The 27871-nt window shown below is 41.5% G+C and overlaps 1 protein-coding gene across 2 annotated transcripts; it reads left to right on the top strand.

Moving 5' to 3' along the window:
* The first annotated feature begins 4477 nt into the window (after window positions 1–4477).
* On the top strand, window positions 4478–23503 carry GTPBP4 (GTP binding protein 4). Of its 2 annotated transcripts, none has more exons than XM_006111893.5 (17): window positions 4478–4818; window positions 7247–7417; window positions 8706–8809; window positions 8889–9025; window positions 11588–11688; window positions 12038–12130; window positions 12964–13155; window positions 13244–13309; window positions 13971–14060; window positions 16264–16374; window positions 17677–17754; window positions 17868–17919; window positions 18427–18527; window positions 19704–19901; window positions 20371–20436; window positions 21731–21874; window positions 23329–23503. In XM_006111893.5, the coding sequence occupies exons 1-17, from the start codon at window positions 4771–4773 to the stop codon at window positions 23479–23481; spliced, it is 1905 nt and encodes a 634-aa protein (XP_006111955.3). In that variant the 5' UTR covers window positions 4478–4770; the 3' UTR covers window positions 23482–23503. The 2 variants fall into 2 exon arrangements, with proteins under 2 accessions (XP_006111955.3, XP_075778828.2); XM_075922713.2 differs by lacking the exon at window positions 4478–4818 and adding an exon at window positions 4910–5167.
* The last annotated feature ends 4368 nt before the right edge of the window (window positions 23504–27871 follow it).

Below are 27871 nucleotides of genomic sequence, written 5' to 3'. Positions count from 1 at the left end.
CAGCCTTAATTATGACTCATGAATGATATTAGTTGGGCAGCTCGGAAAATGTTTGATCCAGTTTCCAGAATCTTGGGCAATCATTCACTCATTCTAAGAAAGACTGTACCTGAGACAACCTGGGAAGTCCCTCAGTGTAATGGTTCTTTATGAGGAAAGTGCTAAACAGCCTGTATATTATGGTATCAGAAAGAAATTTGTAATGTAAAAAAAATTATAATGTACACACTAAAATAACGTCTTCTTTGGATGGCTGCTGTGGATGAGAGAAGATGACTCTCACTCTTCATACACACACATTCCTGTTGTATTTAAATTTTGTTATTTAGTAGTCATATACAAATCCATCTTTATTTATAAAATGTAACTGACTAATCTCAAAATGCATGTATATGTAACTCTGCTTTTAAAAATTAAAATAAAAAACTGCCAACCTTTCTCCAGTAAAGATTCTGAGAAAACCACGGTACAAATTTCATAAAGAGAGGCTTTGTCAGAAAGTAAATTGCAGAGCTAATTCCAGTGAGAACACCCTACTTCAGCAGTCTCCAACCTTTTTAAACATGAGATCACTTTTTGAATGCAATCCAAGATCTACCTCAAACCCAAATACCCTTGCCCCAACTCCTTTGTGCCCCTTTTCTGAGGCCCCACCCCTGCTCACTCCATCCTCCCTCTCTTGCCCACCCTCCCTCACTTTCACCAGGCAGGGGCAGCAGTTTGGGGTTCAGGCTCTGGACTTGGATTAAGGGATTTGGAGTGTGAGAGAGGCTCTGATCTGACCTTGGGGCAGGCAGTTGAGGTGCAGGCTCTGGGAGGGTATGTCTACACTACCCCGCTAGTTCGAACTAGCGGGGTAATGTATGCATACCGAACTTGCTAATGAAGCCCGGGATTTGAATTTCCCGGGCTTCATTAGCATAAAGCCGGCGCCGCCATTTTTAAAAGCCGGCTAGTACGAACCCCGTGCTACGCGGCCCCGTTCCACGAGGAGTACAGATAGTTCGGAATGGCTACGTAGTTCGAACTATCTAGCCCGTGCCGCGTGTAGCCGCGCGGCACGGGGTTCGCACTAGCCGGCTTTTAAAAATGGCGGCGCCGGCTTTATGCTAATGTAGCCCGGGAAATTCAAATCCCGGGCTTCATTAGCAAGTTCGGTATGCATACATTACCCCGCTAGTTCGAACTAGCGGGGTAGTGTAGACATACCCAGAGGGTGTTTGGATGCAGGGGTGCGTGGGGCTGAGGCAGGGGCTTGAGTTGCAGGAGGTGATTCATGACTGGGGCAGGGTTTCAGGATGTGGGCACCAGCTGGGCACTGCTTATCTCAGGTGGCTCCTGGATGGTGGTGCAGGGGGCTAAGGCAGGCTCACCTCTGCCCTGGCCCTGCACCACTCCAAAAAGCAGCCAGCAAACTCCATCCCAAGTCCTGTGGTCCCCGCCTGCTCTATGGAGATAGTACACAAAGTGGTAGAGGGGGAACCTTGATATTAGTACCCCTCTTCTCCCTCCCCTGCCCTGCATAGTGAGCAGGAGGCTCCCGGGGGAGGGGAGAGGCAGTTCCAAGGCAGGAGATGCACAGCAGTGGAGGGAGAGGCAGCTAAAGTGCAGGCGCTTGATAGCCTCTTGGCCCATCCAGTCAGGATCACCTGTCAGAGGCTCCAAGATGTACTAGTAGATCCCGATCTACTGGTTGGTGACCCCTGCTCTACTCCCATTATCCTCTATCTTTTTAGGCGAGTCTACCTTCTGTCTCATGAAAGGTAATGAGACCTTGTTCAGGACCATGGAGCTGTTCCACCTTACAGTGATGCAACCTGTATATAAACCCATTAGCATTCAGTGGAATTACATCACTGTGACAGATCTTGACACTTATCTTTATTTACCTATCTATAGACCATCTTGTTCACTTCGTATGCAGGATATAGAGTATATCTTTATATGCCCATTATTAAGATCATTAAAAATTGTCCTGCAACCACAACTAAATAAAAGGACACTTCAACCTTCACACCACTTTAAAAATACATGACGTATTTAAATTAAAATGTTTATGAAGCAGCATGCCCCAAGATAATAGGGCAACTGTAAAATACTCTTGAGTGGTTTTATCATCGTGTTTGCAATACATGGTGTTTATAGATTCATTACTGAAGTTAACTTGTGGAAAAGATTAGCTGGTGACTCAGCTGATTTGATGGATTATTATTGCTGACATACCTTAAAAATTCTTCAGACATTTACATCTGCATGGACTCGACAGCCTAGCAAAACCAGTAAGGCAAACAAGATGAAGAAAATGCGGAAGGAATAATTTATTTTAAAAACATACCCCTAGAAAAAGGTACATTCTGACAGAATATTACACACCATTGCTATATACACCTAGGTGGAACGTTTCACTGACACAAGGAACAAAATCCAATCATATGTTTTCATCTTTTAGTCTAGTTTTCATTGCAATTTATTTAAAACAAATTTATTTTAGTGGCATGTGTGATGGTCTCTTCTGGCGATACAGAGAGAAAAAAGCCTATGTTAGGCTTTAACTCAGGTGTCAGCTCTTTGCCACACCAGCAAACTACTTGAGATTCTATCAGTCTTAACCTTGCTGTGAGGATAACAGTGAATTAGTTCCTGAGTTCCCCCAGAGACTTCTCTCATGGCACATGCATCGAAATTAAGTTTGCTTTCTTCAAAGAGACAGTGCACACACCAACTTGTTAGGTTTGCTGAGGACTCATTCTTTATTTCAGTATAAAAGCACTGAACCAGTCAATAGTAAAACAAAGAATATGTTTATCAACAAAAAACAGGATTCAACTGATACTAAGCAAGAGAAAAAGACAGTTGGGTTACAAACAAAACATGCTTTCTAGTCACAAAAAGTTAATGTTAGCAAGTTACAATCTTTATTTAAGAGTTTGGATCCTCTCTCCAGGCTTGAGAGTACAAGTTTCACAGAATCAGAGATGGTGATGCTCCCCTTATATTTCCCAAAGTCTATTGTCATTGGCTTATGAATGAGGAAGATCTCCTGGTTGTTCAGACTCTGCGGTGTTTCCTTATTCACTAGCTTGACTGACAGTGCTCATTATTAAATACCACTTAGTACCTAGTGTTGGGTGATACTTAAACCAGATCACTGCTCCCCATCCAGAGGCTTCATTCTTCCAAATCAGCGCTCTAATTTATTGCTCCCCATCCACATCCCCCCCTCTGTTCTCCAGAAACTAGGGGAAACAGGATAGTGTGCAATTTTACCAGAACCAAGACACAAAATACCTCCTTAAAACTGGATAGGGTTCTGATGTTGATGGACTGGGATCCACCAGTTATGGTGCATATCAGTACTAATGACACTGAGTCATAGAAAATATCAGATTATGACTACTTCAGGGGACTGAGAAAAGTTGCTGAGACGGAAGAATATTCAAGCGATTTTCTTCCTATGGGAAAAGGAAGAAAGGCGGCAGAACATTTTGGAAGTGAAAATCTGGCTAGGTAAGTGATGTAAAGTAGAGGGGGTTCTGGAAGGCCTCAAATTAACAAAAAGAGAGAGTAAAAAGAGGGAAGAAATGAGCACTTATTTAACACAAAACTGAGGAGGTGAGAACAATAATCAAGAAACCAAAAGACAGAAAAAGAAGAAATCATTTAGTTGTGTATATACCAGTCCTAGGAGTCTGGGTGGCAGACAAGAATAGAAGCATAAATTGATTCTAGCTAGAACGACTGAAACCTTGTGGGATGATTCACATGACTTGAACATGAAAAATCATTGGTTATAGCTTATTTCTGAAAGGATCAAGTGGGCAAAAGAGGAGGAAGAATGGTGCTCTACGTCAAAAATCGCATTATCTCTTTCTGAGTCACTGATAAGTCAGAAGTAAATGATCTTGAATACTTATGGATCAATGTTATAACAGACAAAGCACAAGATGTGGGCATTATCTGGTGTCTGCTACAAACCATCAAATCTCACTAGGGAACAGGATGTCCTAATCCTTAAGCACTTGTCTCTCATGTGTAGGGCAAAAAGAAAAGAAAGCTGCATGACTATGGACAACTGTAATCTGAGTGCCATAGTAGACAATCAGCTGACTACAGCTATGGCCAAAAATGCAGCTAATGCCCCCCTCAGCTGTACACGTGGAAAGGCTATTTCCCCTTTGCGGGTGGCGCTGGCAGGAAGGCTGTGGGCAGTGCTGGGGACAGCAGCTGCACAAGGAGGTTGATCCATTGGCGGGGGAGCAGGGTAGAACAGCAAAGTGGGACTCAAGGGTTAAAACATCTCGGGGCAGCTCCAGGCTTTACCCAAGCGCAGGTGCAGCCAGGCGGAGACCAGCAGCGCTGGCCTGGGGCAGGCAGCTGAAACCGGACCCATGCAACGGGGCACCTCAGCAGCGGGGCCAGGGCTAGTGTGCGCGGTTTCCAAGGGTTCCGTCCCGCGCGGACCGGTGGAGCCAGGCGCTGAGTGGAAGCAGCTGCGGCCCAGCAGGTCCGGCCAGGTGCAGCTGCTGCTTTCTGCTTCCCCGGCTTTGTCGCCCAGCCTCTGGCCCCTTTCGGGCGGGCTTCGTTCCTGGCCGCAGGGTGGCGCCGCAGCGCAGTCCGCCACCGAAAGGGGGCGCTGTAAGCAAGGTGCGTGGCTAGCACAGGGCCGAGAGCGTCGCTCTTGTCACGGGCCGAAGAGCTCGTCGAAAGTCTCGCGAGACTGCACAGGGCTGTTCCGGACCCGGCTGACAGACACGCGTGGCGGTGGCGACCATGGCGCTCTACAACTTTAAGAAGATTATGGTGGTTCCCTCCGCCAAGGTGAAGCTTTTCTTCCGCACTCCCCTCCCCCCCCATCAGCGCCGTCGCAGTGGTAGCGGCGGGGAGAGGGAGGCGCGCGCCCCGTGTCTCCTAACGGCCGCCGGGGAGCGGCGATGGCAGCTCGTGTTGAGCTGAAGCCAGGCCCGTGGGTGCCAGGCGCGACGCGCCGCCCCTAGCGCGCGGGACCTTCGCTGCGGCCTCGGGCCGCGTGCACTGGGGAGCGCGGCTGGGACGCGGGAGAGGTCCAGGGGACCGGCACAGACAGGCAGCAGCGGCCCCGCGGAGAGGGGGTTGGAATTGGGCGGCGAGTATGTGACCGGCACCTCTGCAGCTAACGCGAGGCGGTGAGGTCAGAGCCAGTTCCGCGAGTCCTGGACAAAACAAATAAACGGCTCCCTCCCCCCGCATTTCATGTTCAGTCAGAAGCGCATGGGGGGGGGGGGGGGGGAGCAATGAAGCCTTTTATTATGATCTAGTACTCGCCAGACTTGCACACTGAGGGTGCGTCTACACAGCAGTGTTACTCTGGAATAACACAGTGCACGTCTGCATTACAAGCCTCTATTTTGAAATAATGTCGAGCCGGAGGACTTCTTACCCCGGCTCCTGGAAACCCTCATTTCACCAGGAGTAAGGGAAGTTGAAGGAAGAGTGTTTGTCCTTTGACCTCCTGCTGTGGAGACAGCACCAAAACCTGAATTAAGCTATTTTGACTTAAGCTACCCAATGGATGTAGCTCAAGTTACATTATTTAATTTGACTTTAGCCCTGATGCGTAGATGTACTTTGACAAGCCAGCGGAGAATTAGTTTTACAGATTTAGTTTTTAAACTGAGCCCCTCACTGCTACCCCATCAGTTGAGATCTAGCCCTGATACTAGACCTATAGCAGTGCCCTGAACTGTGAAGTAATGTAGGAAAAGGAGGCTGCCTCTTAAATAGTTTCTAATATTTAAATAGTTGAAAGAATTAAAATGTCTGTTTACAAACTTGTGGATGGTGCATAAAACTGGAGGTCTGAACTTAATTTAAATGGAAGGACTTGTTTATCTATAATTAATGTGACGTGTTATCTATCTTTTCTTTATTAATGCCTTTGAAGCTCCCATCGAATTTTTTCTCAAAAAAATTGATTTATCCTACACAGTGTGAAAAATTCTTAACTTCCACAACAGTGATATAAAGAGGATATGTTTTTATTTTTATTAGGGATGTGTTAGAATACATGGTTAAATGGTTAACCAATGAGCCTAGGCTCTTAGGATTTACTTGTAACTATGAAGGTTAACCAACCACACCCCCTGCTGCGTCTGTACCACTGGGTGGTGGCATGGGCTGGACTGGGCGGGGGATGAGTAGACAGGCCCTGGTGCTTATGGAGAGCTGCCTGCCTGCTCGCTCTCATGCTGGTGCCTTTGTATCAGAGGCAGCAGTGTGAGTATGGGGGGAGCCGGGTGCTGGTAAGCTCAGAGAGTCTCTAGCACGGGGGTCTCCAACCTTTTTAAGTGTGAGATCATTTTTTGAATTTAAGTGCAATCCAGGATCTACTTCAAACCCAAACACCCTTGCCCTGCCTCCTTCCTGCCCCTTCTCCAAGGCCCCACCCTGCTCACTCCATCCTTCCTCCCCCATCCTCACTCACTTCTATCAGGCTGGGTGCAGGAGGAGTTCAGGGTTGGGGTTCGGAATGTAGGCTCCAGTTGGGCACCGCTTACCACAGGTGGATTCTGGCTGGTGGTGCAGGAGGCTAAGGAAGGCTAACGCGTACCCTAGCCTTGCACCACTCCCAAAAGCAGCCAGCAAACTCATCCCAAGTCCTATTGTGCCCCCTTCTCTGCTCTCTGGAGATAGGATACAGGGTGGGAGAGGGGGCACCTTGACATCAGCGCCCCTCTTCTCCCTCCCCTGCCCTGCACAGCAAGCAGGAGTCTCCCAGGGGTGAGGGCAGGAGCAGCTGAAAGGGGCAGACAAAGTGCCGGCACTTGACAGCCTCCTGGCCAAACCAGTCAGGATCACCCATCAAAGGTTCCAAGATCTACCAATACATCCTGATCTACTGGTTGGTGACCACTGCTCTAGCAGCAGCACAAGAAGAGGGAAGGGGGTAGGTGGCTCCTGGTGCACACCGGCTCCTGCAGAGCCACCTCCCCTCCCGCGTGTAAAAGTGTAACCTCTGAAAATTTCAGCACTTACATGTTTGCCAAAAAACTTCCCACTTTTTAACATGCAATTTTTATCAACCTAATTGTAGGTAAAAGTTTGATTTGATAAATGAACTGTGTACTGATTCTTTTAATAACAGCATGGGTGTCCTTTTTAAAAGGCTTAACTGCTCTGTTTTCTGAATAATTTTAATATTAGAATATGTGTGTACTAAGCAATAAGTAACACATTTTTTCCTGATAAATGTACTTTTCTTTAACTGCAGGACTTCATAGATCTAACGTTGTCAAAGACTCAGCGAAAGACTCCAACAGTCATTCATAAGCATTATCAAATCCACCGCATTCGACAGTTTTATATGAGAAAAGTTAAATACACCCAGCAAAATTACCATGACAGGCTCACCCAGATCTTAACAGATTTCCCAAAATTAGATGTAAGTGACTTTGGCAAACGATAAGTGAAAGAAAATGTACCTTAAATTCACCTGTTTATTGCTATGACGTAAATTGTGATCTTGTGAAGTTTTGTTGGCTAAGCAAAATCAGGGTGACTTGCTACTTGCATAGGAGACTTTGCAAGAAAAATTTGTATCTGTAGGAAGAGGTATTGAAAACTCAAGTGTCACTTTCTTTTTGACTAAAGTTTTGAGTTAGTGTTACAGTAGGATTTTAGGGTGATGTGAATTCCCAGGAAAAAGTGTTCTAGATGAGAGGTAACAACAAAGTCTTAACTACTTTTGGTGATTAAAGCTTCCACAGTGCTTTTTCCAGGAATCAGAGTTTGAGTACTAACTTCTAGATAAATTTATAGAAACTGCAGTTGAATGATGGGTAAAGAAATATAGCCCATTACAGGACCTTGTGACCTCCTATTTCTAAGTGAAAGGCTAGTAGATTTTGTGTGCTTCAGCTCTTCAGGAGGATGGCGGGGAGGCTGGAGCACCAGCTCGGGCACTTCTTTTTAATATGCCTAGTATGCATATGGATCTGACAGTATGTAATGCAGAAAAGGGACCGTAGTTTGTGTGTTTTTTACTGACTATTTCTAATGGCTTTGTAATTCTCCATTACAAAATTCTAAAGTACCTCCATATTTGCTTAACTAGTTTGGTATCTATGCCATGAGGCAAAATTTCTAAAAATAAAGCATGTAGTTAGGTAAAATATTCTCTCGGATTCTTTTACATAGAAATGAAGGGATGTGTTGTAGACTCTCTTAAAAAAATTGATATGAAGAAGATACACTCCTCATTCTGAAGGGTTTATGCATGTTTGAAAAATTGTCTGCAGAAAGAGAGATCAATCTTTGAGAACTTAGGGTAGCATTGTGAAAGAGAGGACTTACTTTGGTGTATACCCACAATGGCGGAAGTATTTTCAAAGAAAGGCTGACACCGCACAATATGCTTGCAATCTGCTCCTCTATACAATATTGTCTTTAATTTTGTTCTTTAAGAAAAACAATTCTTACAAAGAAAAAGGCAGAATTATAGTTTACGCTCTGGGAAATACAAAGCAGGAAATCAAAGTTATTGAGGAAAACATTCAAATTTATGAATAAACAAATTGTTAGGGAATGTCACATGGTCTTGTGTATTTATCAACTGTACAACTAGTTTCTTGTTTCTGTGAAAAAGTTGAAATCAGTAGTAAGAAGTCTTTATATTCATAAAAGAAAACATTGAAAAAAGGTTTTGATTAACTTACTTTATGCTTTTTTAGGATATCCATCCCTTTTATGCAGATTTGATGAATGTTCTCTATGACAAAGATCATTACAAGCTGGCCCTAGGACAGATTAATATTGCCAAAAATCTGATTGACAAGTAAGATACCTTAATTTATGTTTCTGTGGCTTTTTTTTGTAATAACAACAGATTAACCTTTTCTTTTCTCCTGCAATAGTGTTGCTAAAGATTATGTGCGTCTGATGAAATATGGCGATTCCCTTTATCGGTGCAAACAATTGAAACGGGCAGCTCTGGGACGTATGTGTACGATTATCAAAAGGCAGAAACAAAGTTTAGAATATTTGGAACAAGGTATGTATTGCAAATATGGTAAAATGAAGCATATTGAAAGGAGAATTTACAGACATATGCCTGAAGACTTTTTACCAATTATTGTTATAAATAACACCTCAAGGTACTTTAACTGATGAAAGAAGTTTCAGGAAAAGCCATCTTTTTTTCTTTTTCATTTATTTTTTGAAATTGTCCACATTTTGTGGCTATCTAAGTTTTGCTATTTCAGATATTGACTCTCTTGCGTGTCAAGAAGAGAGGGAAAACATTTTTTAAAATAAGGAAAATACAGTTACCACAGATAATTGGTGCAGGAGCCTTGGAAAGATGAAGTACCTTGAAGTATTCTTGTTTCCAAAACTAACTAGATTTCTTATTTGCAGTGTTGTAGGCTTGTTGATCCCAGGATATTAGAAAGACAAGGTGCATGAGGTGGTATCTTTTGTTGGTGAGTGAGACTAGCATTTGAGCTTAGTTAGAGCTCTTCTTCAGGTCTAGGATAGGTACGCCGTGTCATAGCTAAATGCAAAGTTGAACAGATCATTTAGCATGATAATCCCCTGAAATGCGTTAACTATGCATGCTAAACAAACTGTTCCATCTCTTATTTTGCTGAGACTGTCTGAATATATTCTAGAAATGTCAACATGTAGTCAACTACATAATTAACAGATAAGCCTGGGCTTATTGGTTAATCCTATTGACTAAATGCACCCTCACCCTTGCCTTGTCAGAGGCAGCAAAGGAAGGGAAGGCAGGAGCTGGCTTTTAAGCTGCTTCCCATGGGCTTTGGATCCTGTGGGCCACCTCCTCACTCCAGCCCCATGCGGCTGCCTCTGACAGGCAGCAACGTGGAGGTTGTGGGGGGGCAGGCAGGAACCAGTACATGCGGGAAGCTGGCTTCCAAGACAGCTGCCCACGCATATTGGCTCCCACAGAGCAGCTTCCTCCCCACCCCTACTGTGCTGCTGCCTCTCTATCAGCAGGGGTGTGTGGATCAGGTGGTAGCCATATGCGTGGGGAGCCGGCTCCTGAGAGCCTACCCCAACCTGCTGCCTCCATTAGACACAGCAGTGTGTGGGGGAGCAGGGGAGGCTGCTCCGTGGGGTGTTGGGTGCAGCTCCTGTCCGTGGGGACGTTGGGTGCCGCAGCCGCTGCTCTGTGCTACTGCCTCTGTATCAGGGCACTAGCTACTGGCCCTGCCCTTGGGAGTATCCAATAGTCATGTAACCACTAAAATTTGATGCGGTTATGTGATTATTAAACTAACATCTCTAATACATTCCGAAACCTTCAAGAGAGCTCTGTGTAAGCTTGAAAGCTTATCTGTCTTACAAACAAATTATGGTCCAATAAAAGATACCTAACTCACCTTATCTCTCTTGATTTCTAGTTGATAGTAGGGATGTTAGATATCGATTAATTAAATAGTCAATTAAACTCATGAATTCCTATCAGTTACTCACCTGTTCTGTATCAGAGGCAGTAGTGCGGGGTGCCAGGCGGGAGCTGGTCCACGAGGGGAGTCAATTAAAAAACCAGCTCCCTTCGCAGACCAGCTGCCTGTCTCCGTGCACTGCTGCCTGTGATATAGAAGCAGCAGAGTGGGGTAAGCAGCAGCCCCTGTCCAGGGCGGGGGCTGAGCTCTCAGATCCGGCGCAAGCCAGAACTGAGCCAGGCTGCCTGCCTTCTTGGCTCCTAATATACTTTAAATGCAGAGCAGCAGCGGAGGTAAGGTCCCTAATCTGGGTAAGAGCCAGGACTGAGCTGGGCTGCTGGCCAGCCTGCTAAAAAAATTTACTGGCATGGGGGGAAATGTGTGTAGTCTATAGCATTTTTTCCCATTTATTAAGGCAATTTAGTGTATCACAAACTTTACCGGTGTGGAGAAGTCTTTCTCTCAGATTAAAAGTTCTATTAATCTTTATAGAGATTAGCTTTTGCTTATCGGTTCTCTGTTAATCAACTACAATATTACATCCTTAGTTGATAACCTTAAATATTGCATTTACTTTAATTACATTTTGTACAGTATGTTTTTCCTAGCATTTGATTTACTTTGACTAAATGATATAGGCCATCATTTATCTGTTTATCTGTATCAGTTCCCTCTGTCTAATTTAATAGAGGCAGAATAGTTTTATACATTCTCTCTAGTGCTTTTCCCCTATTGGTCACATTTAATTCAGGAGGGATGGGGTGTTAATTTATAGTATAACATTTACAAAAATCACACTTTATATTTAGGTTCTATTTATAAACAGATTATCCAGGGTTGTTAAATGTTTTCATAAATGGTTAATGGTTACAGACTTTAAACAATTTAAAGCACCTTCTACTGATGTACTTATAACTATAATATATTCAACTTGTTCTTGTAACATGCTTTATTAATTTTTAATACTTTATGAACCACTTGCAAATGGAAACTTAATGAAAAAATGTCTAAAATAAATGTGGTATCTGAATAAGATCAGAAGCTTTCCATCCATAAAGAAGGATATATTTCTTTCTGTTCTAGTACATATACACTTTATTTTATCCCACATGTAATTCAGTAAAGTTTTAACTTTCTTTTAGTGCGCCAACATTTGTCCCGTTTGCCAACTATTGATCCCAATACACGGACTCTTCTGTTGTGTGGTTACCCAAATGTTGGAAAATCGAGCTTTATAAATAAGGTTTGTGTGTTTGTAAAGTATATTACTTCAAAGTTTAAATAATTTGAAATATTGGGACTCTATTAGCTTGCAAGTTGAGGGATTTGGTGTGAATCTCAGGACTCTAGAAGGAAATGGAAAAACAGATTTATTTTTAAATCAGTTTAGTGCATCACAAACTTTACTGGTTTGGAGAAGACTTTTGCTCAGATTAAAAGTTGTATTAATCTTTATAGAAACTATTCAGAATAACCATTTTGGTACAGCAGATGAAATGCATTATAATTGATATGCTGCTGTCAGGTAAACAAGTTGCCTTAGTAAATGGAAAAAAAATCTTTATTTGGGGATTTTTTCTCTTGTTTTCAAGGTGACAAGAGCAGATGTGGAAGTGCAGCCTTATGCCTTTACAACAAAATCCCTCTTTGTGGGACACATGGATTATAGATATCTGCGCTGGCAGGTAAGAGCTATTGCTAACTTATCCCTGTTTTCCAACAGGAATCCTGCTGCTATTGAGAATAGCATTTTGCTTGCTGATGGCTGTTTCTAATGTACTGTATTTAGAGAACTGCTGTGTAAGATCTCTTCACAGAATGTGCTGAGTAAGGTCAGCTGTGAGAAGCTATTCTAAAAATCGAGATCCTGGGGTTTTTCAGTTCCTTGGAGGGACAGGGCACTTGAGTAATTCCACAGTAATAACAGAAAGTGATTCATCTCCAGACTGGATCAGATCCGGACAGGTCTCCCTCCCATTGATTCAGTCCAAGTAAAAATGCATATAAACTACAGGCAGTCTTTTCCTTGTATTACTGTGGTAACCTTTTTTTTTCTTTGTCTGACTACAAATTTAAGTACTCATTCTCTTATTTTAATACTAATGGCATGGTTATTCAGTTTTCATATTCTTACTTGGATTGAATTCACAATCTAACAGCTGAAAGGAAGTTAGATGAATAGTTTTTATTGTCACCCCTGCTGGCCCAATTGGGTTATAGCTGTCCCAGTCTCCATCTCCAGCTGTGGTCATTCTGTCCTATAACTGTCCCTCCTGCCAGACCCCTCCCTTTCCATTTTATGAGAAACAGTTACATTCCTATTGTCCTGGCACAGCCAAACCCTTACCTTGCTCTAAGCTATGATAAGAGGAAGCTGCATACCAATTTCGGTGCTTCTAGCTCATATCCGTTTAGGAAGAGTTCTTGAACAAATGGACTCTCAGACACACACACAAACTCTCTCAAATATATAGTAGAATATTAACATAATTAACTCTTACCTTAATTTAAATTTTAGGTGGTAGATACCCCTGGTATTTTGGATCATCCTTTGGAAGAGAGGAATACCATTGAGATGCAGGCTATTACAGCGCTTGCACATCTTCGTGCTGCTGTGCTTTATGTAATGGATGTGTCTGAGCAGTGTGGGCATAGTCTGGAGGAACAGCTGGAACTCTTCAAAAATATTAAGCCGCTATTTGCTAATAAGGTAGATCTGATTTACAAGATTAGTCAAATCTGACTTTTAACAATGTGAAACAGTAAGCTGATAATATTTTTTACTTCCTTTCTTTTAGCCTCTTATTATTGTAGTGAACAAGTGTGATGTGAAAAGAATTTCTGAACTTCCAGAAGAAAATCAGGTTAGAAGGCCCTTTTTTTCCACAAATTACAAAAGCCTTCTACACATCTGTCATGGAATAATTTACAGTGTGCATCAGTGAACTCCTTTGTATAACTTGTTAATTGGATAGTTTAATAACTTGATGAAGAGTAAGTGGGTCTTTAGGTCTTGATTTGTGTTTTCAAAAAAATCATGAATACTTACTATGTTTTCTGTGTATTTACATGTGCGTGATTCGTCCGATTTTTCACAAGTGCAAAGCACCCATAACTCCTGTTGATCTCATAGCTAGTAAGGCCTGAAGAGTCATCTGATCTGAACTCTTGCATAACACAAACGAAAGAATCTCACCTGACAGTTTGCGTAGAGACAGCGGAGTACTGGTGTGGAGCACATGGTCTTGATTGTATGAGTGGGAGTTATGGGTGAAGCAGTATCTGCACATACTTTTTTCATATGCATACAGGTTATCCTCATATTCACAAGTTCTGAACATCCATCTAATGTATGTGTTTTCTGTTAGTTACTTATTACTGTAGTTTCTCTTTAGGAGATCATCAGTTAATACAATTGTTCAATCTCAGAACAGATAGAAGAAATTATTTATTTTGAGATAAGGCTAGAAGTTTGACTTGGCAAAAGATGAAAACTGATCTTCATTTTTGTGTGCTGTTTTTCAGAAAATGTTTGAATATTTAGAAGCAGAAGGATTTCCTGTAGTAGAGACAAGCACTCTAACGGAAGAAGGTGTGATTAAAGTTAAAACAGAAGTGAGTTTTTTCTTTCACTTATGCAAATCTTGCTCCAAATTGGTATCTACCTTTAGATTTATAAATACAGATTGAACCTCCCCAATCAAGGTCCAGCAGCATCTGTGGTCCAGAAAGAAGGACCATAGATGTTGCTGTACAAGAGAGCCCTGGAGACGAGGAGCATGAGTCAGCTGGGAATCCTGCGAGTGCGGGGAAGCCCCAGCTGGGCTGGCAGGGGCTGGTCCTGCCGTGGTTGGGTAAGTTCAGCCCTGAGGATCCCCAGACCAGGGAGCTACTGTTGTGGCTGAAAGGAATCCCCAGTCCTAGCCGGAAACCCCAGTGGCAGCAAGGTTGGCACCAGCTGAGAGGAATACCCGGTCCTGTCCTAGAACCCAGGCGACAGCTGAGCTGGCAGCGGGTGTGGGGACTACCCAGCTGGCATTCCCGGTGGAAGCAGGGCCAGCAGTGGCTGGGGGGATCCCAGGCAAGATCGGAGCCAGAGGCAGCTAGAGGGAATCCCTGGCCCAGAGCCCCAGTGGCAGCAGGGCCAGCGGAAAGCCCCGGCCTGGAAGGGAACTCTGTCAGAGAGGTTATCAGGGTCTGGGGATTATCCCAGCCCAGGGAGGCTGACCCTGGCAGCCCCGGCATGGGGCCAGCAGCGGGGAGGGAAACCCAGGCTCCAGGATGCCTACAGCACAGAGGAACTGTGATGTCCCCTGGTCCCCGCCATGGTTTGGGGACCGCTCAGGTCACAAGGGTGCCGGACCAGGGAGGTCCAACTTGTAGTAAAGTAGCAGACTGGTGCTCTAGCTTGAGACAGATATAGCAGCTTTTCCTGTGTATCTGAGGAACTATAGTGATAGAAATGTTGCCGTGTTAGTCTGGGGTAGCTGAAGCAAAATGCAGGACAATGTAGCACTTTAAAGACTAACAAGATGGTTTATTAGATGATGAGCTTTCGTGAGCCATGGAACTATGACATTCAAATGTGGATGTTTTTGGGTCTGTCCTTAGTGAGATACTGACAGATGAGCAAAATTGTTTGTTGCTTTCAGTGATGTGAATAAATGGAGATGACACAAGCAAGCAGGATTTTTACTTCTGAATTATTTATTATAGAGTTATGGTTAATGAAACAGCTTTGAAAACTACTGCATTTTTCTGAGGATCCCATGCGGATGATAGTTACATGCCTTATCACAGTCTCTAATAGTGCAGTAGAAGTAAAATAGAGTGTACATCACAAAATCTAAAATTGCAGAAGACACTATGCACATTACAATGGAAATCCTGCATCCTGATTTAAAATGGATTAAGGAGGCACTGTTTGAAAAATATGGAATCATTGGTTAGATTTACAGAAGTTCGGTGCAGTGCCTTTAATCCTGTTGGAATTGCTTCTCCACTGTCTTTAGAAATTAATCTAACTTGTAAAGATGCTTGTAAAAATGCTGTTTGGTCATTTCTTAGACTAGTGTGTGTCTAGCTAGACAGAAATAATACACAAGGAAATTCTACCTACTTTGAAATCTTGCCCCATCAGCGTGTCTTTTTAGTTAGTACGGATATAAAACAAGATAATAATTATTTTGGCCATGATTGTGCTTTGGGCAAGCAGAAGAATTGTTCTGTGCTTAAAATAACACTCTCTTTAGAAATGACAGACTAGCTAAAGCTTAGTTTTGAAAAGGTCTTGTGTATTCCTAGAAATAAATCTGAAGACAGTTTGGTTTTTTTGGGAACCATTTATGGATAGTTACCAGACATTACTCACATGTTACATTGGAAACTATTTTCAAACTCCATATCCAAGATGGGACAAATATGGTAACCAGATACTTAACTATAATTTATCACACATACTTGGCATGATTTTCAAATTTCTTTAAACTATTGGAGTACATTAAGACACAGACTTCACTGAGGTTTTTATTTATTCTGTAAGCCTCTGTTCTGATTTATCTTTCTGTATTTCTTGTAGAGTCTTATTGTAGGAGAACTGGTTCCCATTTAGTTAGAGCTGAAATATTAATATTGTTATCTAACCATGCTTGAATTTGTTTTAAACTCAATACAAATATTTTGGGGGGTGAGGGGAAAACAGTGATTTACATGGGATTTGAACCTGTGTCCTTTGGTGAATACCCAGTGCATTAAATCACTCTATTAGGATGTCTTCTCTCCCTCCACTGACAATCAACACCACTTTGTACATTTTTAGGCCTGTGATAGACTATTGTCCCATCGTGTTGATACCAAAATGAAAGGTAATAAAGTGAATGAAGTGCTGAACCGTCTACATTTAGCTGTACCAACAAAGAGAGATAACAAGGTAGGTTATTACAATTTTTGAGATTTTTCCGTAGTTTTAAATTAGCAAAGAAGGATTTTCAATGTTGAGATTCATTTTGCTGGAATCCTGGGAATTCAGGATCTCATTTCATGTGCTGGCATAGTCAGTGTGACATAATACAGGGTACAATCTGGACTGATGGATAGCTGTGTCCCTTCAGTTCTCACATTCTGCTTTGCTGTAAGACAAACCACTCGTTTGTCCCCATCCAGCTTTCAGCATGTAAATTGTTCCCAGCCACCCGTTAACTAGGGCAACACCCGCAAACTGGCAGTACCAGACTTTCCCCCAGAAATGTTTATTTTGTACTGCCCAGCATCATCCTGGACAATACAAGTTCATGTAAAGTTCATCACTTCATTGGTAGAAAATTATATGTACTGGTTCAGATAAAACAATAGAAGAGTTAGCTACAGAAAGATAGATTTTTAGTGATTACAAGTAATGAGGCATAAGTCATAATTGGTTACAGAGGAATAAAAGGTAGATCCCAATTAACTCCTATCTTAAGCTAAATGAATTCAAAGCAAAAGTTTTCTCACCACATGCTTCTCAGTCTTACTATTTAGGTTCCTTTCATCCAGTCCTCCTCCCCCAGTTCAGAGTTAATTTCCTTGTTCTTCAGATGGCATTGATGCCATGAGTAGAGATGAAGGAGGAGATCATTTGGGATGTTCTCTTTCCCCATTTTTTTTTCTTTTCCCTACTCTTTGAGAGTCCTCTTCTGCTGAGATTCAAAAGACAGGAATTCTTTGGGATGGAATTTCCAACTCTTTTTTTGCCAAGATGTAAATTTCTTTCTCACCATTTTTCTTGACAAAGAATGGCCATTTAACTAGGTATAGTCGATTTAATTTTATTAACATCTGGCTGAGGCATCCATTTGTCTTTTGACTTTGAGGAACCAGTTTGTGTCTTTTCTAAACTTGTAATATATATGAGTAATGTTTATACAGTGTTAATCTTCTAACCTTTATATATATATTAAATTTTGTCAGACATATTTTACCAGGACAAAATGATCAGCACATAGAATGAGTCATCCAAATGAGTCATCACAAGGCATATTTTGTACGAAATGCATTATAGCTTTTTGTAAAAAGATGAGCAGACTGTCTCTATTTGTTAAGATAATTGAAAACTTTTTCTTATGGAAAAACATATAGTAACAATGTTTTATTTGCTTCACAGAACATTTTGAATTTGCACGCGCGTGTGTCTGTGTGTATTTTAAAAGTTTAGCTTTTGTGTTTGTGATCATGTTTATTGTATTATTTTCAGGAAAGGCCTCCTTTCATTCCCGAGGGAGCAATAACACGTAAAAAACGCATGGAAGTAGATGCACCTAAGAAGAAGAGAGTAAGTAGCTTACAGAGCAGATTTGACAACCTAGAACTGAGGAATAATTAGTGATATTTTTTTAAAGCAATCATTGATAAGCAGAATATTTATTTGTACATATGTCTTTTCAGGAGAGAGATCTTGAAATGGAAATGGGAGATGATTATGTTTTGGATCTTCAGAGTAAGTGTTACTCAAGTCACAGTGTTAGTATTTTAAAAAGTGAAATTGGGATGAAATTATATCTTTCTGTGTTTCACAGCAGAAAACCTTATTGCAAGTATTTCTGTCTTAAGTGTCCTTGCTGATGTTTTAGGGAATTCTGCAAGACTTTCTCATTCCAAACTTGTAAAATTGGCTTTCTGCTCTCCCTGGTATTGTGATATCATTTGGAGTGTCTTCCAGTTTGTAGAATTACTGAAACAGAATGAATGGCTTGATGTCTTATCTCTTCTGTTTCCTTTGTTTTGCTTGGACGTAACTGATACATAATCTTTGTCTAATGGAAAACGATTGATTTGTGGAGAGAATAATTTAGTGTGTTCTTTTTCACTTATGTTGTTATTGCTCATTATTTATGGGTCACGTTTGTATTTTTTTGTTATGATGCAAATGTTGTCTGTCATGGGAGATTTTTCTGTAAAATATTTCACAAGTGTTGATTAATTTTTGCTTAACTACTTTTTTTAGAATACTGGGATCTAATGAATTCATCTGAAAAATATGACAAGATACCTGAGATCTGGGAAGGACATAATATAGCTGATTATATTGATCCAGATATTATGAAGGTGAGCTTTACACTATTTGTTTTACACTGTTGAGGATATTCTCTTCTGTTTTCATTTAGTTTGTTTCTGTCTTCAAGAGGTACGAATCAACAGATCCATAAAACTTCAGTTTATTTCTCTTCTCATGTGCCTGCATTAGGGATGTAAACGTGTATTTGACTACTTGCATTCTCCCCTCCCCCACACCTCTGTATCAGAGGCAGCAAGGGGAGTGCTCTCCCCCCGGCAGCACTGACCCTATGGTGCCGCCTGCCCCCCTGATGTGTTTGCAGGAAGCCTGGGCCACTGCAGACAGTTGGATTTGGAACCTACCCCCACTGTGGTTCTGCATTTTAAAATGCTGAGTTCCAGCTGGGGTAGCTCCTGGACTTGGTTTGAGCTGGGACAGAGCGCCTTCCTTTATCGATTAATCGTGTAGTTGATGCAAATTGTATTGACTACACCAGGGGTTGGGATCCTAAGCGCCCTTCCCCCCCCCCCCCCCCCCGGCTTGCCTGGATCTTGGTCCCTGAGGCTCAGGGCTCCCTCCCAGCATTGGGGAGCCCACATTGGCACTCCAGCCTCCCACCATTCCATGTGGGACTGGAACACACAACATTTAGTAGCCTGGGTCCCCCTAGGCTCTGGTGTGTGATGGGAATGTTGGGGGCCACATCAGTGAAGGTTTGGCTTTTTCTGTGGGGTTTTTTTGGCTTCTTACTTGAGTGTGGCCCCTGACTGATTTATTTTGTCTTGCCATCAGAATCAGTGTTGATCTGTTCTTCATTAAAAGATTTTAAATAAGGTTTATTAGAGAACTTGTGTTCCTTTCTCACGAACCAAGCTTATTTGCTTGCATGTAGGTTCTTTTGTTTTTAATGGTTTCTCTGAAGTGCTTTGTTACCTTAACAATACAATAAGCTTGCATTAAAAAAAACTGTGTGGTAACTGAAACTGTGGCAGTCACATTGTTAGCCCTCTCAGGGGAAAATGCAAGCAGCATAGACAGCTTGAGTCTGCTAATTGGGACTGTGCAGGTTGGAGATACCCTGATCATATGGGAGTGAGAGGCAATGGCTGGGGAGCTGGAAGCCCAAGAGTTGGGACCTTTCATGGGGTCATCGAGGGGAAATACAAGTGCCGTTTGTCTTGAAATGTGATACAAACAACCTTCATTTGATCTCTTCATATTTTAAGAAACTGGAAGAGTTAGAGAAAGAGGAAGAACTGAGGCAAGTTGCTGGAGAATATGATAGTGAACCAGAAAGCGAAGATGAGGAAATGATGGAAATCAGACAACTGGCCCAACAGATTCGAGAAAAAAAGAAACTAAAAATTCTGGAATCCAAGGAAAAAGACACTCAGGGTCCAAAAATGCCTAGGACGGCTAAAAAGGCAAGTATAAAATACCTTCAATAATATAATCTTGTTCGTTGCAGTGCTAAGCAAATGGCAAATTATTTCATTCATAGGTGAGATTTCAGTTATAAGATGCTACCGATCAATGTAGCACTTTTCCTGGGCCCCCTTCCCTTTCCAAAAAGAAGTTCTAAGAGTGCCATTTTAAAAAAACTCTTACTGGCCCAGGTTAGAATTTTGCCAATTATGGGTGTGTAATTATGGTGAAAGATTGGGATTTTATGCATGTTGAGAAGAGAAGGAAATATTTATGTAACAAGTTGATTTAAACAACAATCTTTGGCAGTGATAAGTGCATGATAAATTTTTTTCACATGACTCTGAAGTTTGTGCATATGTTCAAATACATAGTATTTGTAAGTATAATATAAACACAGACATTTTGTTTAAGAAAACATGGAATCACCTTTTTAAAAGAAGCATTCTCTTAATTATTTTTGGCTAGGTCCAACGGAAGGTACTAGAGAAGGAGATGAGCAGTCTTGGTCTTGACATGGCTGGTAAAGATGAAGTAAGACTTTTGCTAATCAAATATTACAAATGTATGTCTGAAGAGTGAGGATTTGAAAATCCCATTGGAGTTGAGTGTTGAACTCCTTTGGATGCCTTTGAAAATCCCCCTAAAATGTCAGTTACATCTACAGTTGATAAACCGAGTTAACAGGACGATTCATTTGTGTGACATGCAAATATCCTGTTGTTGCTTTCTAGAACACTTAAGCCAGATTTAAGTTATGTTATGCTATTTAGTTTGAAAAGATTTCTTTACCATTTTTTTTCAGAATTATTTCCTTGTATTGGCACCATTGTTTTATGCCTTGTATTGGCACCATTGTTTTATGATTTTCTTGTATTGGCACCATTGTTTTATGCCTCATGTTGATTTGGGTGGGATTCCAGTTCTCCAGAATGAGCTAAACTTACCAGAATTAACTTTGGGGGCACTGAATCAGAGTAACAATTTTTAGAATAAACAACGAGGAGTCCTGCAGCACCTTAGAGACTAGCAGATGTATCAGGGCATAAGCTTTTGTAGGCAATACCCACTTCATCAGATGAATTGGAGTGGAGTTTACAGAGGCAGGGATATATATAAGGACAACAAAAGAAAGGAAGATGGTTGTGTAAATGAGCCCAATCAGCTGAGGGTGGAAGTGGTTCATTCACAGCAGCTGATGTGGAAACATGGACATCAAGAGAGGGGGAAATTGCCTTTGTAATGCATTAACCAGTTACTATCTTTATTTGGTCATAAATCTTAATCTTACTAATTGTCTGTAGAGCCCAGAATCCAGATTTATTTAGTAGTGATGTTTCCCATTGGCCTGCTATCTCACTAAGACTCTATAAGGGGAGGAGCCTAAGACATGTGGAGTAATGAAGGTCTTTATGATTTTTGAAAGTTTTTTGTGCTTTATCTTATTTTTAAAAAAGCCTACTGGTAGAGTTACCTGTGTGAGCTGAATTTTGTATATATTTGTTAATGTTATCCTCTTCCTCAAAAGTTTGGGTGTAGAAAGCTCTAGACAGTACTATTTTAAGGGAATCAGGATGAAAATGTTGAATAAGTGATACTAAGTATATTTTGGTGTTGTTTTGCATAAGGATTTTTGAAAGACAGCAGAGGACTTCGATCAATAGTGGACTTACAGCACTCTCGGTTCTTCCTCATTAAGCTGACTACAGCAAGCCACAGGCTGTCTTTTGACTAGAATGTTTTTTAATATTGTATCTGAAGTAGACTATAGCATCTCTAATACTTCTGTTTTCTCTCAAATAATCTTAAGTCATGTTGTGAATTTCAGGCACATTATGCAGTCCAGACAAGAAGAGCCAGGAGCGTTACTAGGAAACGTAAACGTGAAGAATCTGAACCCCCTAAATCTGCAGCACGCAGTCGCAGTTCTTCTCGGCCACCACGTGATCTTTCTGGTCTGCGAGATGCAAAGGTTTGTTTCAGTTAATTTGAGTGATCTAAACTTTACAGAAAAAAACAACAAATGGTCTGGTAGCACTTTATAGACTAACAAAACATGTAGATGGTATGAGCTGTCGTGGGCACAGCTCACTTCTTCAGATGACTGGAGTTATGAGTTTGGGTTGCGTACACCCGAAATAAATAGAAGAGGGGAAGGGGAGGGAAGAAAAAAGGAGGGGGATGGGAGACAGAGCATCAGTAAGTATCTGAAGATTGGATAGTTAAGCCGAAGCAGATAAAAATCAAAGTCAAAGATAGACTCCCATGTGAAGGAAGGATACGTCTATTGACTTTGATTTTTATCTAATTCAGTTTAACTATCCAATCTTCAGATATTTACTGATGCTCTGTCTCCCACTCCTCTCCCTTTTTCTTTCCTCCCCTTCCTCTCTCCTATTTATTTCGGGTGTACGCATCCCAAACTCATAACGCCGGTCATCTGAAGAAGTGGGCTGTGCCCACAAAAGCTCATGATACCATCTACATGTTTTGTTAGTCTATAAAGTGCTAGCAGACCATTTGTTGTTTTACTGTAACAGACTAACTCAGCTACCTCCTGAAGCTTCTACACTTTACAGTATAGCCTTTCCCCGAGTTATGAACCAAACACTTGCCATAACTCGATCTGTTCGTAACTCGGGGACCGCCTTTATGACCGCTCCATGGGAGCTTTGGTTATAAGTGCGAACAGTCGTAACTCAACTGTTCACAACTCGGGGAGCGGCTGTAATCACATGCATGGTCACATTTACAGATGTCGTTAGTAAAGCCTCAACTACATTCTATTAAGTGAGCAAAGCTTCAAATGATCTTCAGTGATACTTTGCTCTGGTCCTGTTTCAGTGTATATTTTGTGGAGTGGGGGAATGTCTGCTCTTCGTGATATAAAGATTTATCTAATCCCTTGCACACACTGAAAAATGAAAACATATTAAAGATAAACCATAATACAAAATGGTTTAAAAATGTCTTTCTCCAAACACTCTTAGTAATACTCAGAATTTAGTATTTTTTTAGGCAGCTGAGAAAGAAAGCACTCTAAATTGAAATGGAATTCTTTATTAACTTCACATATCTTGACACTTAAATCCTGTCTATAAATATTTAAGTTCCCAAAGATCCAATTAAGTCAGTCTTAATGTATTTGGGAATAGGATGCTTGTCTGAGTTTTTCCTTACAAAAGGAATTTCTAACTGAAAAAAAAATATTGGAAAGGAGATTTGTTTCCACATTGTTACTTTTTTCTTACATGTGACCTTGAAAACCCTGTCTCTAAATGTGGTTTGTGCTGGGCATTTGCTTTGGTATCTCCTTCCTGATGTTGTATAATTTTCTAGACCTTTAAATAGAATTTTGTTTCAGGTTTCTTGCAGAGGAGAAGATTGAAATAATCTCCTTTAAATATTGTTTTTTGTTTCAAATAGATGGTGAAGAAAGTTAAGACTATCATGAAGAATTCTCAAAAGAAAATGAATCGCCTGGGCAAGAAAGGAGAGGCAGATAGGCATGTGTTTGACCTTAAACCCAAACATTTACTGTCAGGCAAAAGAAAATCTGGTACAACGCAAAGAAGATAAAACCTTTTTCTGAATTAAAACACTTTGTTGTTCTGTTTTTTTTTCTAATACGTTAGCTTGTTTAGTCCGGAAACAAAAATAACTATTGAAGAAATGCAGAAACCTTTCATTGGCAATTATTTAGATCTAACTTTAAAAAGGGATAGTTTGACATTTTGGTTTCTAAGTCCACAATGGGTTAATAAGACAGTAGGAAAGTGATATGATTGTCACTACCAAAAAATAAGTTTTGGATGGACATCAGATTGACATCAATCTAGATGAACCATCTGAATAACTGCAGAAGGTCAGGATAGTAAATTCAAATAGACTTGGAATATATTGTCTTAAGACCATAACTAGAAACTTAGTATTAGAATGGTCAGTTAAAATGATCTTAAGGATATTTTACTCAATAGTGATGCAAAAAATACATAATTAACAATAATAAAATAAATAGTAATAATTAGCATTGTGCCATACACACAGTGTTTTCAGCGCATGCAAAGTTGGAGTTTTAATAGTTTACATTAAAAAAATCCAGTGCTATAGAGCATTTACTTTTTCTATAATCTTGGCTACAACATTTGCTTATCTCTGTACCTAATTGCACATGGCTTGTTTATAAACAAAAAATAGGCAATATTTGTGCTTTAATAAATCAATAGGATCTGTTACCTTTGTTCTCAGCTCAAAAGCTGCTTGTTTCATTCACTGTTAGTGCATTTAATTTAATTTAATTTAATTTAATTTAATTTAATTTAATTTCCAGGCAGTCCCCGGATTACATCAATCCAATTTAGGTCTGATCCCTAGTTACAAACGGGGGGGAGGGCAGCTAGTGCGGGGTGCCTCCCCCACTGTCGCCGCCTCTGGCGGCGCGGGGGGCGCTTCCCCCCAGCAGACCAGGGAGACGTGGAGCTAGCCCTCCCCCCTCCCCCAGCAGACCAGGGAGACGCGGAGCGGCTTTCTCGCTGCGGAGGACGTGGGTCTGCTGGGGGGAACAAGACACCAGCCAAAAGGGGACACTCCAGAGCGGAAAAATTAATTTCCTAGGAAACAGCAGGAGCAGCAGGCAGTGAGACCCATTGTGTTACAGTCCCCACCTTGGGAGCAACAGCTCTTTCCCTCTTCAGCACTAGAGCTGCAAGTATCTTGTTAGCCTCATGTGAAATTAACAAGTCCCTTCTAGCCTGGCAGAGGTGAAGCTGAAAAATTACCCAGTGGTGTGGGTGGGCAAGAATGGGGAGGAGCAGGACAGAAGGGAAGAGGGGATAAGCCCCAACCCCACACCCTGGCTGGAGCGGAGCAGGGTAAGCCCCGAGGGGATGGGTCTGGTTGCAAAGTGGGTGAGTGGACAATGAGGACCCACTTGTGGCTAAACTCCTGTTCCCAACACAGAATTTTTCTTTAAAATTAATCCTGTGGATAAATTCACACACACACTTCACAGGAAGGGATTTCCATTTTCTGCTCAGCAGAATACAACAACAGCTTTGATTGTATCAATATTTCACTGTGCCCTCCAATGACTATTGATTACACTTAATACCCATTTCACTGAACCATCTGTAGCAAATTCTATTTGGAACAGTAATATGCATTGAATAAACTTTTTTTAGTTATAAAAAACAAAGATTCTGACTATTAAATGAATAACTGGGATCTTTCAGGTACCTCAAAAGGAAGATTTGGATATAGCATGAAACACTGAAACTTATGATCAATTTTTAATTAAAATATCAACCAAAAAAACCTTCATATCAAAACAGTATGTGTTTTTCTTAGAATAAGGAAGTTGTATGAGAAACAGGGTCTTTTCCACCTAACTCCAGCTCCCCATTCCTCCCCCCAAAATATGTACCAGTTCTGACTTACATACAAATTCAACTTAAGAACAAGCCTACAGTCCCTATCTTGTACGTAACCCGGGGACTGCCTGTAATTTACAATTGGAGAAGTGTTGTGCACTTTGTTCTTGATCTGACAGTGACAAGAAGGGGAAGAGCCAATATCTCTGATACAAATCAGAGGGTCAGGAGGCTTCACCTACTGACCCCAGTAATCCATTGCCCAGAGCCCCATGTCACTTCCCAATCCTGCCTCCTGCATCCCCTCAGCCCATATCCTCTTCACAAGGACCTGAGCAACTCTGGGTAAATGTGCTAGTTTTAATTTAAAATACGCAAGAGCATAATGTTTATAAAGAAGAGACTAGAACTTTGCCTTTTACACTCTGGCCAAAATTGTTTCCACATAATAAAACTTTGGTCTTTGGCTTTTAGTATTTGTTCCAGGCAAGATGTACTCTCCCAATTGCTATGTCTGCTATTTGTGAGCTAAAGAGATAATCTTGTCTTTAAGTAGTTGATAGTGCCTTTTCTCCCTTCATTTGAATGGAGATAAGAATTCTTTTTAATCTCTTAATTTTAATGAATCTTATAAGCAGCATGCACTTTCCATTACTGCACTGTTTTAATAGTCAGTTTTTACTGTGTTGGCAGCCCCATCTTTTTCATTCTGATAATCAGACTTTGTGTAAAATCTTCAAAAGCAGCTAATGCAGGGATGCACAAAATATGGGCTGCAGGCCAGATTTGGCCTCCCACAATGTACTGGGCCGCCAGTGTCCTGCAGCCCAGCAGGACCCTTGGGCAGGCTCCCTACCTGCTGTGTGCTTCATGCCACTCAAAGCTATCCTCTGCTGGGCCTATGTTCATTTCTGCACCATATGCCTCGGTGGGGGTGGACTCAGCCTGCTACCTGCACCACTATCATGTCCCAGGCATCTCCCAGTGTCCAGCCTGTGGAAGCTGTGAGGATTATTCTGGAGGTGAGGGTGGCACAGAGCCCTCTTGTGGGAGCACAGCGCAGAAACACATGGGTCCAGCAGCCAGCTGCTTTGAGTCGCATGAGACACAAGCTACACCTGCAGGAGGGTCCTGCTGGGCAGCAGCCATCTAGGTGAGCCCCTCCTGTTCAGAGCCTGCACTTGGTGTCCAACTTCATGCCCTAGGTCACAACCCAAACCCTCCTACACTCCTGCCCCAGGGCAGAACTCCCTCCCAGACCCTGTATCATCCCTGAGCTCCTGCACCTCAGCCTCCTCCTCCCCTTCTCCCAAACTGCACCACCCCCTCTTGTTCTGCAGTCCCCTACCCCAAGCTCCCTTCTCCACCCAACCTCCATCCCCGATTCCTCATCTCCAATATGGAAGAGTTTGGACCTTCACCACTTAAGAGTGGCCCCCTCATCAAAAATTATTGCCCCCAGTTTTAGTGCAACATTTGCTTTAATGGGGTGTTCACTGAAATATGTCTCTGGGAGAACAGAAATATGATTTTAGCAGATGTCCTCTACACTACTAGTCCAGTTCCTGTTTTGATGTGTAAGAATATGACTAGCTTTCACGGACAATACAGTAGTGAAGCACTGGTTGTAATTGTACTGTTTCCCTTTTTAATTTTTGTGAGGTTTTGCCTGATATATAAAGGAATTCCCTCTATTTTTGAAAAGCAATAGATTTTTTTAGGCAGTTGTGTTAATACCACACTTAAGTGTTTTCTCTAAAAATGCAGCTTATTGTAAATTGAATTTTACTTTTAAGAAATGGTTAAGCTGTGTTTGTAACAAAAGCCCTGACCTATGTTATGATTAATGCTCTTGGGATTCTGTTTTCATGCCAGTGCTTTGGCAAACCTTCATATTGTGTAATGCAATGTGCAGTTAAGTAAACTATCACTTTTATCCTAGAGTGAAGTTTTACTTCATGTGGAAGAGGAAAGACACAGGGATAACTTGTGACATTTTCTTACCTTCCTACATCTACACTGACTCTATTGAAGCAGAATGGATTCTACAGGAGGCAGAAACTAGCATTCAGTTCCCACTGCCTTTGGATCCCTTACACTTCAGTTCTCAATTCAGATCACAGTGAACAAAAAAACTTGTCTTCTAGTTTTGGTTTCAAAAATCAGTTCCTGCATAAACAGTGTTTCAGGTCACACACTTAATATATACATCTTTACCGAAACATGTACTTGGTTGGAAAACTTGCCTTTAAATACAGTGTTTGGTTTTACTATTTGGTCATATAGTTTCCAACTTTGAACAGAACAGGTTCTGTTAATGGTAGAGCATCAGCCAAAACAGCTGTCCTTTGAACTGCTCAAGAATTCACATCAGAAGTGTTTTGATATTCCTCTATGATATGCTTATACAAAATGTGAGGCTGAATGTTGCAGGTTCAGGGGGATGGTAGTTCCATTTCGGTGACCAGTTTGTAAGCTTAAGTGGAGAAAAAACTCAAGAACTAGAAAAACGATAGACCAAAACTAGGAGGGGCAGGGTCAATGCTGGCACTTGATCCAAAATAAAAACCACTCAAGGTTCATCTAAAGGACAATGTTTA

Source organism: Pelodiscus sinensis, chromosome 2 (genome assembly GCF_052426305.1).
Source record: "Pelodiscus sinensis isolate ZL-2025 chromosome 2, ASM5242630v1, whole genome shotgun sequence".
In the NCBI taxonomy this organism is placed as follows: Eukaryota; Metazoa; Chordata; order Testudines; family Trionychidae; genus Pelodiscus; species Pelodiscus sinensis.
The sequence above is the reverse complement of the archived record's forward strand: the minus strand, read 5'-3'. Positions and strand labels throughout refer to the sequence as shown.

Coding starts and splice junctions, on each gene's coding strand:
- GTPBP4 (XM_006111893.5), top strand. CDS start 4,771: ATGGCGCTCTACAACTTTAAGAAGATTATGGTGGTTCCCTCCGCCAAG. Junction 13,310..13,970: donor AACTTCCAGAAGAAAATCAG/GTTAGAAGGCCC, acceptor GCTGTTTTTCAG/AAAATGTTTGAATATTTAGA. Junction 21,875..23,328: donor CTGGTCTGCGAGATGCAAAG/GTTTGTTTCAGT, acceptor TGTTTCAAATAG/ATGGTGAAGAAAGTTAAGAC.